Genomic DNA, 14668 nt, shown 5'->3' with positions numbered 1-14668 from the left:
ACTGGAAGATGCTATAAAAGAACCACCAATAGTGGTGTTAGTCAAAAAAATGGAGGTAGTTCTAGCTTGGGTTCCCAGCATTTTGATTCCATTCATTCATTTATTTTGAGCAAATAATTTTAAAATTCATTTCCTGACTTTGAAAAATGTCCACGTTCCAAAGCGTAAACTTATCCCCCATGGGGATGTAGAAACCGGCTCGTGAATCTGACAGGGATGAGGAGTAAGGAGATTTTCTTGGCAGTGGCACAACTAAAACTTACGGACAGCTTCTATCAACACGGCGCTGAGCTTTCTAGGATCAGTTGTTCTGGCAGAGAAGGGGCATGAGATGGGAAAGCGGGGAGAGATGAGAACTGAAATCTGGAGCAGAAGAGAAGAAAGCCGGGCAGAGCAGGCCAGGCTGAGGAGGTGTGAGCAGGGTCTGCGGGGGATTTCTAGGGCACCATGTTTATCATCCCACAGCTCCCCAGCGAGAGGGAAGACAGGGTTAAAGACCTGAATAGCCTGTGGGGTTTAGTAGCCCCTGGGTCTGGTTGCTGAGGCTTCTGCCAGTGTCCTGCGGAAACCATGTGGCTGGGAAGGACTGCAGGCAACACTTTCATCCACCTTTCCATGCAGAAGAGGGTGAGATATACCCACCTTCCCTCCGTATCTGCTCTTAAGAAGTCCCAGTGATGAAGGTCCCCCTGTGGATCCCATTCTAGAATACATCCACCCTGGGCCTGGAAGACTTTTCTAAATCAAGATCTACAATCTTTTTTTGCTGCAAAGTAAGCCAACTTTGTTTTTTTCCCTTTACCCAGTCAATGTGATAAGCTGTTGATAGCCATCCCTCCTGTAATAACTTCTTATAAATGGCATTTTGCAATATTCCAGTTTTCTTTTTTTTCTATAGGTGTGAATACATGTGCTTTACGTATCATCTTTAGTAAAGATGCACTAAGGTAGGATTCCTTCACCGTTTCCTCCTATGTTGTGTTTTACAGCCTCTGAACTGCCAAGCCGGGCTAGCTCAGGCAGAGGGACTAACGCTGCCCAGCAGGAGATGCGAGGGCAAAGCCTCCAGCTGCTCTCTGAAGTGAAGCTGGTGGGACTGGGTCTCCGACACCCAGAAGGGGATGGAAAATACATGGCTTAAAGTCCCTCGCATTGCCCTCAGACAACAGGACTGCTGCTGAGAACGAAATCGTTAATGCTTTGTAACATCACATCGGCGGTTGTCACAGGAATATTGTGGGTTGCTTAGCTGTGAGGTAAGGCGCTAGATGAACACGGTGACTAAGTTTCCTGGAATAAATTAAGCACTGGCTTTCTGAAGTATGTGAACTTGCATAGCATAACAAGCTGGGGATCTCCATTCTCTAAACACAGTGGATATCTTCTGTGCCTGCAAATTTTCTAACTCTGAAGCTGGAAAGGGGAAATCTTGGAGAGCTTCACTGTTGATGACTCATATTTAAGATAAAACACACATTTTTTAATAGCAAGAATTAGTCATCAGAGTAGCTTAGCCAATGCTGTAGTACATCTTTTGGCACCCCAGGACTGGAAGAGCTCTTTCTGCTCTTTTTCAGTTGCAAATTCTTGAGTTCTGTGGGATCACTGGACGGAACCTAGGACCTGCATTTTCTATTTCAGATTACACGATAACGCAGTCTCTTCGAACCAGTAACCATGACTATCCATTGAATTAAAAGCAATCAGGCAAATGTTTCATATGCCAATACTATGCATGTTTTCATTTGCGTTTTTTTAAATCGTTTCACATAGTGCTAGACACTTCCCTTCCTTACCAACATCAATTTAAGGCCAAAATGTGATGTGCTGTCTCGTCTGTTAGTGCAAGAGGAAGAGAGCGCCTTTCTCTACAGTATATCTGTAGAAATCAACCCTGTGTCTCAGAGACTCCTTTGAGGAGCAGCCCCCTTCCCAGCAAGGGGTTAGAGGGTTTGCTAAGCAGATTTTTTTACCCAAACGAAGCCAAGCTTGCGCAATAGGATGGCGCGTATACTTGCACTCTTTTCCCTGCTTCCTCGTAACTTTTGAACCTACTGACCAGTTTCTACCCAGTTCTTTCAGAGGGGAAGCACTCACTAGGATACCAGCTTCTTATCTTCCTGTAGCTTACTGGCATATGAGCAGAGGAACGAGGCTCTGGTGTTGCTCACCACCAAGGGGACGACTGCTGAATGAGTTCAACTTTTTGTAGACACCAGAGAGTCCACGTGAAGATGTTAAGGGCAGCCCAGACTGCACTGCTGGAGACTGCACTTGGTGAGTTCTCCAGCAATGAGGATGCTTCCCACTGCTTTCCAGAAGGAGCAGGAGCAGATCCTGGCCTCGGCCATGCTTTCGGGCCAGGGCAGCCAAGCTGGCAGGCAGGGATGATTCAGGATGCACTGCGTGCAGCAGCAGCTCCAGCTCTGTGCTGGCCGCAGCCCCCAGCGCTTCTCCTTCCTCCGGGCTTGTGGTTAGCACAGCTTCTAGCTCACCCCAACCTGACCACAGCCTGTGCAACGCGCCCTCCTCCAGAGCAAAGCCTCAATGTGCCGCTCCTTGGTGGCTCTTCTTTGCTCCTCTTTAGGACAAATCGCTCTTAAACAGCTGATATTTAAAAGGGGGTTTTATTGCCAAACGTCAAAGCTCTTTACAAGCAGGAGACAAAGTGCTGCCTTTCCACGGGCTGCAGCAGCTGCTTTTCAGATAGTCATCCACATCTGCTTGCTTGCAAACTCACTTCCTTCCTGTCACAGACATGTAACCTGGTGGCACAGCCCAAAACACGCACTCACACCCCAGCGCTCCATGCCCAGAGGGTTTTCAGGCACAAAAAGACCAGCCTTAGTGCAGCCAGAAATTAGATGTACGTTTAAATGTAAGTTTAAAGGAAGATTTTTTTTAAAAGTGCATGGTGGCAGGACGTACACTGAAGATGGGAGATGCTGTATGAGGTCAGAGCAGACCAGGATCCCGTCTCTGACTGACCAGCACTGCCATTTTCAGAGGAGCATGTAAAAACACCCCAGACGGTAGTTTCCAGCCCTAGGCAGGGCCTGGCTAATGAGTAGAATGAGAAGAACAAGTGGGAAAACTGCAGAAGGAACATGATGCGTTTTTTCCTGCAAAGTCCAGGTGAATCAGGCTTACGGCCGGGCTAGACACTTTAGGATGAACGGCTAACCCTATTAGAAAAAATAGTTAAAACCAAAGAGTCTCTAACAGCATCTTCAGCAGTAGAGTTACTGAGTGCTACGGAGATTCCACTTAAGTTATACCTATTTACACAACATAATACAAATCCAGTAAGTTCTGTTAGTACAGCAAATACAGTAATTAGCTGTAGCTTGTAAAACGATTTAACTTGCCCATTTCCTAACAGATATAGGGTTTTTTTATCTGTTAAGATTCCTACTGATGGGTATTCAGTAAAATGTCAGACATTTATTCATTAGAATATTCAATATAATATAAAAATATACAGTAAATATAAGCACATCCTGTAGGTTTGGCTGTAACAGATAGGGATGTCTGGGTATTTTCATCAGCGCTTTGCCAGACGGGTATCCACAGAACACATTGCCACAAGAAAACACCTGTGAGAGCAAAAGCATCTGTATATAAATTAGGGGACTGAGCTATCCCACAAGCAGTTTTCATTCCCCTGGTTTTCAGTTCCAGGCTTTGATTTGCCCATCCTGGAGTTTAGGACTGGCTTCTGCCTTGGGATCTGAACCTGTACCCAGAGTTTGCCCTGGTTTATGTGTCTTCCTGGTAGCGTGAACTGCTTTTTCCCCATCTCATTTCTCTCTTGTTACAGAACTGCATCTTGCAAAAGCCTCCCTGCTCTCTGAAGCTGATGTCCCTCGACTTCCAGTGCACACCAGGTTCTGACAGCTCACATTCATACCACACAGTGTTCGGTAAACAAAAGTGCACATGCAGAAAAATACATTTAGATAGCAGATAGGCACTGAATATTGTCTGTGCTATTAGCCCTTGTCCTAAGTATATCTGGAAAGGCAAATAAGACCCATGGTTCACATTGAATCTACAGCAGCAAATGACACAGATCCAGAGTTTGCTCCAGGCTACGTGCCTGGCAGTGGGCTTAGGACGTAGGAATCTTTTTGTCTCAAAGCAAAGCTTTTTGGCACCTGAGCCCTGAGTGTTTGACTGTGTAGAACTTTCCATGAGAGAGAATAAGAAGTGAATTCCCATGCGATGTCTATGGCTGTCTCGAGAGGGGGACAGACCACTGAAACCAAGGCTGCTTTAATCAAAAGAGGCAGAAGCATCAGTTCTAGGCACTACCTGTCTTGGTGGCTCCGGGTGGTGAAAAATGGGATACTTGGAAGCCCAAAGCCAACATTTCTGTGCTCAGACCTGAAGTGCCCACTGTCTAGCCTAAGAAGAGGCTCAGATGAAGCTTTACTGGGCTGCTGCTACAGGGGTGATGGCAGCCCATTGCAGCCTTGTGGAACCTGGGAAATTATAAAAGAAAGGACAGAAGAAAAAGAAGTGGGCGAGCTAAGAGGGCAGTGCTGTCAAACAAGAGAAAAGAGCTTAGCTAGCATGTCACTCCTTAAAACCAGACTGGAAAGATTGCCCTTCTCCGTGCTTCCAGAGTCTGGCTCAAGCAAAGGAGAAGCCCCTTGGGCTGTCAGACGATTCTCCTCAGAGCAACTATAGAGAATAGGGGAGGGGAGGCAGCTCAGGTATGGGGCTAGACAGCAGCGGTGCAAAGACATGATTTTATCACAGCTGTAATCACTAAAGACCACAGGAACTGTGGTTGCTTTCAGCAGGTGGGCAGGGAAGCTGTGGGAATTGTGCCGGAGCCTTCTGCAGTGCCTTCCTCAGACCCTTCTGTAGCGATGCATTTTTCTTTTAATATACTTAAGCCACTGGGACCAGCCCCAAAGTTGTGTGTGCAAAATGCCTTTCCCTCCCTGTACTCCGATTACAGACGTCTGTGCCAAACCATGGCTCTCAGGCTAGCCAGGACACAGCAGGTAGAGACGTGTTAAATAGGAAGAGGGATCTCATCCAGCCCCGCTGCCTGATGTGCATGCTCCTGTCAGTTCACATCCCAAGACAAGACAGAGAGCGAGCCTACAGCTAAGGGAACACACATCACTAAAGCTTCTTAATGCCAGCTCTCTCCTAGGAAGCTCCCGGGGATCTCCTGGACACAACTTCTCCAAATGCCTGGCTAATTGTTCCCAAAGATGATGAGGGGATTCAGAGTTACCAGATAGGTATGGTCCTCAATAATCAGTGTGTTGTGCTGCTAGAGAACACTCCTTCAAAGGTCAAACGTAGCCTGCTCTTTGCCTCAGTTTCCCTATTAATGGAGCAGGAACAATTAATACTTGCCTGGCAATGATGCATTGAGATGTGCGTTCACTTATGCTGTGCTTAGCACACCTAAAGCTCTGCACAGCCAGGCTCAGAAGAGCGCTTTCCTACAGCTGCTCCAGATCCGAGGGCACTACTTGTAGTCAGGAGTTGGCCGGTTTTATTTGCCTCTGTGTGAGGTCACTTTTGAACTGCGGATGTGGTTTTATGAGTATCTTTGGAGAAGACTAAACCATTTATCTTTACATTCCTAGATGCCATGGGGCCAGGTGATCTGGGAAACCTTGCCAGCAAGTGAATAAAACATTGACTACATTTATCCTTAAATGATTTAACTGGGAAAACCAGATAGGTGCCAGTGTAATCTGGTATCTGCTTGTCTGTAAATACAGACAGACAGGGGCTTTTGCTAGAATAGCCATTCTGCTCCTTTCAAAAATCTGGCTTGGTTTGATTACCAGTAATTTTTAAGGCCTGATCCATTGAAAGGACTTTGGACAGAGTCCTTCAAGAGCATTCACATTTTCGAAACCATTCAATGTCCTGTAACCTTCTGCTGTGCTAAGAGGATTAGAACCGGACTGGTATGTACAGCATGAAGAAAGAGAGAAAGATGCTATAACTGAAAGCTCAATTCTGTCCCACAAACATGGGGCGTGCACAGCAAAACACCACCTTTTAAACACTGGCCGAGCAATGGTACAAATCATAAATGGCAAATGTTTAGCTTTCATCTTGAGAAAGAAGTCTCTTTGAAGAGTATGTCAGGGAGCACTTCTCCTATAAAGAGTCACTAGATCCTTTTGCTTGTCTTTCTGTTTCTGTGTTGCTTCTTTTTTCAGTTCTCCAAGACCTTTAATTTCTTGCAAAACTTGTGTAGCTTGCCGAAGTTGTTCTACGGCCTCATTGAGCAATGTCTCTGCCATCACTGGGGGTCCATTCCCCTCCTGGGCCTGTTCCAACCCTTCACGTAAAACCTTCTGCAGAAGTTTTTCTGTCTTTTCCCTTTCATTAGCAACTTTCTCCTCCATTTTAGCTAAGCAGTGACGGGCATCCTTGGGGAAACCTTGGTCTGGAAGTGCTCTCTGTGTATTTTTGGAATCAGACAGCAAGTCTCCCAGAGAAGAACTGCGAAGTTTGAGACCTGAAGTGCTTTCTACAGACGTTGTCTTCTCAATAGCTGCTTTTACACTCTCATGGCCTGTGTCTGTAGCTAAGGAAGTCTCTGTCTCTTCTGCTGAAGTTTGCTGTTCCTTCTCGGCAGAGGTTCTCCCATTTCCTTCTTCAGTTTCAACTGTTGGGGATGTGGACTCTGCTGCCTCGCTGGCTGAGATCCCATTCACCGGGGGCTTGGAGCTGCCTGACTCCAGGTCTTCCAAAACCCCAGCTTCCAGGTCACCATGGCTGGAGTTCATTGTGGCTAGCATTTTTTCTGACAGAACTTTAGGAGGAACAGGAGGCTTTGTAACATCTGCAGCGGCAATCTCAGCAAGGTTGTCTTTGCCTTCTGATGATTTCAAGTCTTCTGTGTTTTTAGGCTCAGGGACTGGTTGGTCCCAAGTTACTTTTAGCTTGTCTGGCACGCTCTTAGGAAGAGGAATTGGAGCTTTTGCTATGCCCTGGTTGCTGACCTCAATGAGGTTCTCTCTCTTCTCCTCACTTGGTGCTTGGGATGCGTCTACATTCTCCTCTGGGCTTACAGAGTCCTCTTCCTTGGCATTTACATTGTCCTTTGATGCTAGGCCTTCCTTAAGCTTCTTATCTGGAGGCAACGGAGGAGACAGAGGTATTTTATGTTCCTGGTTAGGAACATTGTTCTCTGCATCTTGGTTTTCTTTTGTGCCAGTGGGTTTTGTAGGTGGCATAGGTGGCTTTGGAGTTTCTTTCTGAGGTGGCTCATTGTCACTTTCGCTGATAGTGGAATCAAGGTTTGGCGGTCCGTTGTCTACTATATCCAGATCTAGCCGCAGGATACCATCTGATGTAGACTTGGCAGCCTGAAATACAAGGGAGAACTTTTTCAATATCTATCCCATCACCAATCCTGTGCTCCATTCTTTAACTTCAAGTTAAAGTGCAAGACCCTCACAACCAGCATGGCAAGCGAGGGGTTGCTGCTTCACACATCCACCCCATTTATACTTACATCTGTCGAAACTGCACGAAGAATCTGACTGATAACAAAAATGGTGCTCTTAAGAGCAGCTCTTTCTAGAGCTCCAGAGCAATCTATGGAGCTTGCTTTGCTTCCGTGCAGCATCGCCCTGTGCTACCCTCTAACAGCAGCAGTCAGCTCTACCAGCGTTAATCTGATAAGTGAAACCCAAGGTGATCCGCTGTGCTGAAATTTAATGAGCTCTGATAATCACGAGTCCCAAACATTTCGCCCAACAAAGAAGAAAGTTGGGTCAAGTCACGTACACTGCAGCAAATCTTGAATGCATCGAGTGAAGCACTTCCACCCCCCTGCAAAGCCCCACTTTTTCCCCAGACCAACACATTCTCTGTTATTTTCTGCCGAGTTATTTTCTGCCTGATAGTGCAGCAACTTGCAGAAGAATATCAAAGCAAATAACCATAAGCAGTCACGAATTAGGACAAAAGCACAGAACTTATTTTACTACTTCCTTTCAGAAGAATGTCTCAAAGCCTGTTCCACAATAACTGTATTTCTTGGTTTTCCTGTCGGTGCTAAGCAGTCAGCTCTGCCATATTTTAATTTACAACATACCTACCCAAAGCACACCTGCTTTCTGCTTCTGGGACTGTCATATTTTTACTTGAACATATAAACCAAGCTGATCTTTAGATCGCTTGGCCAGGGATACTATTGTAATACCGTTGCCTTCTGCTTGCGTCCTCCACCTGATGTCATCCCTGTCTTACTGGGGCCAAGCCTCAGCTGGTTACACCTCCTTCAAACCCGAGGCTGTGTGGAAATCACTCTAGTAGGAGTCCTAAAAAAGGATGGACTTAGTAAAGACATTGCAGCGTGTAAGCTCAGTGGCCCAGAGGGAGAAATGCGGTGACAGTTCCTGTGTGAGGGAACCCAAAACACACGAAGGCATAGCTGCAGCCAGGACCAGTCTCCTGCAATGCAGGGAGTTTAGTTAAAGTCTCTCTTTGCCTTTCCAGCCCATCAGAGAGACGTAGGCAAGCTGCATCCTGGCAGCTTGGCCCTGACCTGTCCTCACCTGGCCTGCTTTGACACTGAAAATCATCGTTCATCCCATTTCCTTCACGATCCTGCAGCCAGCAGCCGTGATACACATCTTTCTGCAGGCTCTAGCCCTTCCCTTTCCCCTCATTCCTGCTTCTGAATTTGTAAGCCAGTTTCCCCTGAATTGGGCTGAAGGTGAGAGGTCTTACAGGTATTAACCTCAGAGGCATCCTGCAAATTTAGTGAGCAGAGTAGGGGAGAGAGATCTTTTTAGTGCCTCGGGAAGGGCTTCCTACCTTCCTGAACCCGTACTGGGCAACAGAGAATCCACACTTCATGGCTGCTGTGACTTTTGTCATGTTTTCTTCTGCGGTTTTCTGGAGGAGTGGATGGGAATCTGTGATTCATTCCCATGCATTTCTCTGGAAGAGACACCCTTCCTTCATTTCTATGCAAAGTAAAAAGTCTCGGGGCATCTCATTTTCTGCATGAGGGTCATCTGAGCGCTCTGCAGACACATAAGTCAGAGTCTTGGAAATTTGAAGAAAGAAGGTTTGATTTAAAAACCTTCCTTGGTTGAGATTAATGTTCCGCTAAAATATCAATCTGTGGCAACTTTTTCATAAATCACAGGAATCAAACATTAGTAAGAACCTCTCCCGTAGAAGTGAACTGCAGGTTTATTTTGTGGTGGGTTTTTTTTCTTGTTTTTTTTTTTTAAGTGACAGATCCAGAAAATCAGTTAAGAGTAGACAGGCTAGTCCATAAAACTGCCTGGGAGAATAATGTATTCTGTTTCAGACCTAAGGAAGGGCTTGTAAGCTTGAAAGCTCATCTGCTTTTTCCAGTTAGCTTAATAAAAAATACAGCTTCTCCCCACAGACCATGCTGTTCTACCTTTAGACCACTGCGGTTACAAAATCATCACTTAGAAAATAAATATAGGAGCTTCGGTCTCTTGTGATTAAAGTGAAACTATAATGGCTCTCACCAGACGGTGAAGCAGCTCGTGAGTTATGGAAAGCTAAATATATCGTAACGTGTTGCAGCAACTACAGATCTATAGGAACCTGGAGCTTCGTTAGAGAGGCGCTGGCGGTGTCTTTCTCGAAAGAAGCTGTTTCCCTCGTCAGCCTTCTCTGGGCTCTCTGTTCCTGGGGCTTTCCCTGTGGTTTCGTACCCAAGAGGAAGGAGCAGCTCTTGGTGATCCCAGCTGGGGAGATGGCTCACCCCAGGAGGGTGCACTTACCTCCTTTAGGTGACTTCTCGTGGGTGGCCTGCGTCCGTGGGTCATTTTCACTCTGTCCCGAGTTACGTGGTCCAAGGAAAGGCTCTCGTCTACTTTCACCTTTAAAAGGGAGAAGAGGAGGGAAAGAAAAAAGGAAGAGGGTCATTAATTTCTCAAGATGTGTCTATAAAGTTCTCACTGTCACACATGAAGAGATGGAGCATTTGGATGCAGGAGGGTTTTGGATATTTCACCACTACAGTCTTTGCCTCAGACCTTAGTTACAGCCTGCATGCAAAGCCCTGCATGTATGCGATGGATATCTGTCCTATACTGAGCCGTGTTTATCTAAAGCCTCTCCAAAGCAAAGCATCCAACCTTCAGATGTTTGCGATGGCTAACCTCCCCCCTACCTAACGGGCAGGGAAGGAAGGACACAAGGCAGCTTTGCTGTCCTCGCTGCAGCCTGGTCTTGGACCAGCTCCTGCATGTGGCAGAGCACAGCGCCGAAATTGCTGTTGCCATCTTCGAGGTGAAAGCTCATTAATAACCGTGACCTGACTGTGAACTGTATCAGCAGCGCTTCGTTACAGACCTTCCCTTCTACAGCTCTAATGGCTGCAAGATGCTGAAGAGAAGGTGTGAGCAGTGACCTGGATTAATTGCAACTCTAGCTGAATTAACACATTTATTTCCTGGAATCAGATGAGAAATCCAAGGCCTCCCACATGAGGGGAGGGAGGTCCCAGCCCCCTGGCAGGTATTTCTCTGTGCTGGCTCTGTGATCGTCTACCCACCCGTGCTGAGATGGCTGAGGGCTGGAGTCTGCTCCATGCCGAGAGGCAGCACCAGCGACCGGGGATGGTGAAACGTCAGCGTGTCCTTGGTTCGCTGGCTACAAGTTTGTACAATAGGAAAGCTGGCGAGGGTGAAATAGGGATTTAAAGGGAAAAATGGGTCCCAATCCCTGGCTGATATGGCAGAGTGGTTTTACAGCTCTTTCAGGGGAGAACAGCTAATCCAAGCCAGCTGAGGGCTTGACCTGTTAGCTTGTGCCTGGCCTGTGCGGAAACACTTTAAATCTGAGGTCTGATCCTTACTGGAATGAATGAGAATTAGAGGCTGGCTCCCTCTGAGAACCCAGGTCCTCACAAAGAGGATAACCCCGGGCCACGGGGCAGGGAGGTGACCTGAGATTCCACCTTGCTGTGCTGCCAAGGGGGTGTGCAGAGCTCACTGCCCACCTCCAGGCAGCTCCAAGCCACCTCAGGTCACTTCAGCAAGGGCTGAGCAGCATTGCATTACAGGACATCCCATCTCCCACCCGCTGAAACGTGAGGGCAGACCTGGCTGCTAAGCTCTCTGCTGCTGGGTTTTATCTTCTCAGGCTGCTGCTGGTCCCAGCTGGTCTTTTTAATTCCCTGTGCTGCTTCCCACTTGGTCCAAGGGCCCGAGGAACCGCTACACCCTACTACCAGCAAAAACCTGACACTGAGTGCCATTTGCCTTGGCAAAAAAGGAGCATGTTCCAGCCTCTCCTCCTGCTTTTGCCCTCTGCTGAATAAAAGCAAAGCCCAAGCTCTCAGAGTTCGCATCTCTAGCGCCGTCCCTGCAGCGCTTAGCCCTTTTCTCAAAATTTTTACTCATTGCTTTGGTTTCCTTTGCTAAACAGATCTTGCCGATTGCTTCGTCCCCTCGTTCCCCTGCCTGTTTCTTCTTGAGTCATTCCCATGATGGTGCTTTTGTGTACTTCCTTTCAGTTACTGAAACAACTGCAGAATAGATACTGCTCCTTTGGTTTAGTTCAGGGAGCTAACAGGGAATTAGCTAACAGGGAGCAAGGTAAGGTTAGTCAGGCTCTAGGATGTGCAATTTTCATCCTTGGAGAATTTGGGAGTGCAGGTGTGCCGGGGCCAGCTGAGAGGCAGGCAGGTTTGGCTGGGGCCACGGAGTAACTTTCCACCAGACTTCTCTCCAGACTGCAGGCGGAATAGCTGGTGGACTGAGTCACTTCACATTTTTCCAGTCTTGAAGACTGGGCTATGTCCTAACCAAATACTTCCATTTCCAGGGTGCTTGGTGCTGAGGATCATGGCAGCGTGGGGAAGACAAGTCCCTCCAGGCTGCAGCCCCAGCTCGACACAACTCAGCGCTGCAGCTGCTTCTCCGCACCAGCCGCTTCCACCGGGAGAGGGGAACACCCCTGCATTCGCTGATCCCAAACCCACTGAAGCCAGCAGACCATCTCACACTGACTTTGTGAGCTTTTGTGTCCCGTGGGCCTCCTGATGAGATGTTAGCTCTTAGCAGCACAGACCATCCCTCCGGCACACTGTCTACTCAACCAGCTGCCCCTGCCTCCCTGCATCGAACCCCAGCCAGAAGAAAGGGAAAAGCAGCAAGACGTAGGATGTTGCAAACAGCTCTCTACATGTTCTGCCTTCTTGGGCTGGGAACTGAAGCAGCTAAAAGCTCCCAGCCTGCGGGGATGCGACCTGGTTCGCCTTCAATACCATCTTTCCTTCAACCATGGCTGGCATGCAGGAAGGACAGGGAGCACAGGGGCTCAGGCAAGTTCTGCTTTTGGCTAAAAAAGTAGTGGATGAGAACTGACACAGAAATACAGGAGTTTGAAAACACTTCCTCTTACCTCATCAAATACTTTGTTTTTGCCTCTATTGATCCCTTCATTAAGAGCTTTTATCCACGATTCCTTTTCTTCCAAAGTTGGAGCTTGAAATTTGATATCATGAACCTGCAAGAGCAGAGAGACAATTTTTTGCCTAAGCATTCCTTGCCAGGAACAGAGAGGTACCTCTCTGCTCTCTGTGTGTCACTTCAGTTTCTATATAACATCCAGTTCCAGCCTGTGTTTAAACTACAGATTCCTTTGCGCTTTGGCAAGCACTTCACTTCATAGCTCCCATGAACAGGATTTTGTTATGCTGAACAGCTTGGTGCTGTAGTTTTATTTTTGCAACTAGTAACTAAAGTAGAAAGAAAGTAAGAGTTTCTTCCTTCTGCAAAACGCTTGGAATACCTCTTAGGGCAGCAGCGAGTTGTACAGCGAATGGTCACACTGTGTATAGAGAGTCAGATTGAAAGTCCAAGTCATTTTGTGCTGCTTCAGATGCAATAAAGTATTTTATCTCCAACTTCCCCCCAGGCTGCAAGCAACGGGAAGGCTGCGTGCAGCGGGCTCTGCCTGCTTCCCTGTTCCTGCGGCTCTGCAGAACAGAACTGATACGGGAATCTGGGGCTCTGACCTTGGCTGCGCTCACCCCGACTCAGCTGAGCAGGGACGTGATGAGGCATAAGGGCAACGTAAGTGAAAAAATTAACCCTCTTCTTCTTCTGTTTGCAAATGAAGAAATACAGCAGTGAATGCTACAAACATATGCTTTCTGGGGTTTGAACAGCTGTCCTAAGAAGGGAAGAACTGGCCATACAAGAGGGAGCTGGCAAGAAGCACGGGACACAAATAAGGAGGGAGCGATGGGTGATTGTACGGCCTGTCCTCCCTTCCGCCAGCTCTCCCCTTCCTCCAGGGCTGTCCCATGGCTGTGCTCAGTGTTTCGAATCTCTTCTTGACCGCATCAGGAACAACAGGTGGGGTGTTATTTATTTCACTGCTGTGCTCTCTGAGCGCCTCACTGATATTATGTAGCTTTGCCCCAAAGTACACTTCAGGTGAGAGAAATATCATCTTCACGGTACAGGTGGCTCTATGGCAGACGACTGGCTTGGATCCAAACAGCTCCATGCGGTGCCCTAATCCGCACTGCACAGGCACACAGAAACGCTCTTGCGCTAACGAACATCATCAAAGTTGCAAAATCAAGCACTTAAAAATTAGACAATCCCAATGTGGCCGGGGCCATCCTAACTCAGCCTGCTGTGCATGTTCCTCCTAGCACCATCCCTAAGGACAGGGGCGGCACCGCTTACTGAGCTATCCCGTCGTGTGTTTTATCCTCGTGGGTCAATATGTCTTATTGGTGGCACTCTGCTCAAGCCCTGCCCCGAAAACAGAATTACTGGTTCCCTCGACAATCTTTTCTTTGCTGCTTATCACTACAATATCTGGGGGCTCCACAAATTACTTTTCAGAGCAACTGAAATTATCCACCTCTTACAGGTTGGGAGGTGAAATACAGAGAGGCTCATCCAAAACATATACTAGCAGGGTCTTGTTTGGAATAGTTTTTTGGGGTATTTAACATGCTATAGGTATTGCTCGAGGACATGGTATAGATGGACTTGGCAGTGATAGGTTAACGGTTGGACTCGATGATCTTAAGGGTCTTTTCCAACCTTAACGATTCTATGATTCTAGGATTCTATGATTCTGCACCTTCCCATTGCCTTCAAGAGCAGTTGTAGTCCCAGCCTTTTTGTAAATGAGGCCCCACATTGTGAAATCACAGCCGTGTCTATAAAAAGCAGGGACTATATAAAATGAGGGTAATGAAGCTAATGGTGACTGACAGTCGAATGCTCTTAGCAGCTCCCTGTTTTGTTTATGGCACAACAAAGCAGCAACTGTTTTGGGTCTCAGCAACTTCTGATGGTAGCATCAGAAATTCTGCAGAACTAAAGACTGCAGAACTAAACCCTGATCTCCTTACACCCAGTCCTGCTGTTTATCTAGAAACCAACTGCCCTTCCCTTCTGCATTTATTCCTCGCTTCAGTGCCATGGTTTTACCTCTGCACATCACAGCGACAAAGTGCCAAACCCTCACAGCCAGCATGGCAAGCAGGGAGTTAAGAAACAATTTGGGGAAAGATTATTTGTTCCATTAGTTTGCACATAAGGTGACGGGACCACATGTCTTCCTGAGAGCTCAGAGGAGAGGTTAGGGCCTGAACCCCAGCCCGCTGCAAAAAGAGCTCTTTGTCTGGGGTGCAGAAGGGCCA

General features: G+C 47.3%; 1 protein-coding gene across 2 annotated transcripts in view; it reads right to left on the bottom strand.

Moving 5' to 3' along the window:
- Positions 1 to 2654: 2654 nt before the first annotated feature.
- PLEKHO2 (pleckstrin homology domain containing O2) overlaps positions 2655 to 14668 on the bottom strand; it is a 29525-nt gene continuing 17511 nt past the window's right edge. The window contains exons 4-6 of one of the 2 annotated variants that reach the window (XM_082322352.1): positions 12400 to 12504; positions 9771 to 9869; positions 2655 to 7358 (exon numbers count right to left, since the gene is read on the bottom strand). In XM_082322352.1, the coding sequence (XP_082178478.1) occupies positions 6126 to 7358; positions 9771 to 9869; positions 12400 to 12504 (1437 nt within the window). In that variant the 3' untranslated portion in view covers positions 2655 to 6125. The remainder of the gene's footprint in view (positions 7359 to 9770; positions 9870 to 12399; positions 12505 to 14668) is intronic. The other variant, XM_082322353.1, reaches the window with a different exon arrangement.

Source organism: Platalea leucorodia, assembly GCF_965183815.1.
Source record: "Platalea leucorodia genome assembly, chromosome: 9".
NCBI classification, from domain to species: Eukaryota; Metazoa; Chordata; class Aves; order Pelecaniformes; family Threskiornithidae; genus Platalea; species Platalea leucorodia.
The sequence above is the reverse complement of the archived record's forward strand: the minus strand, read 5'-3'. Positions and strand labels throughout refer to the sequence as shown.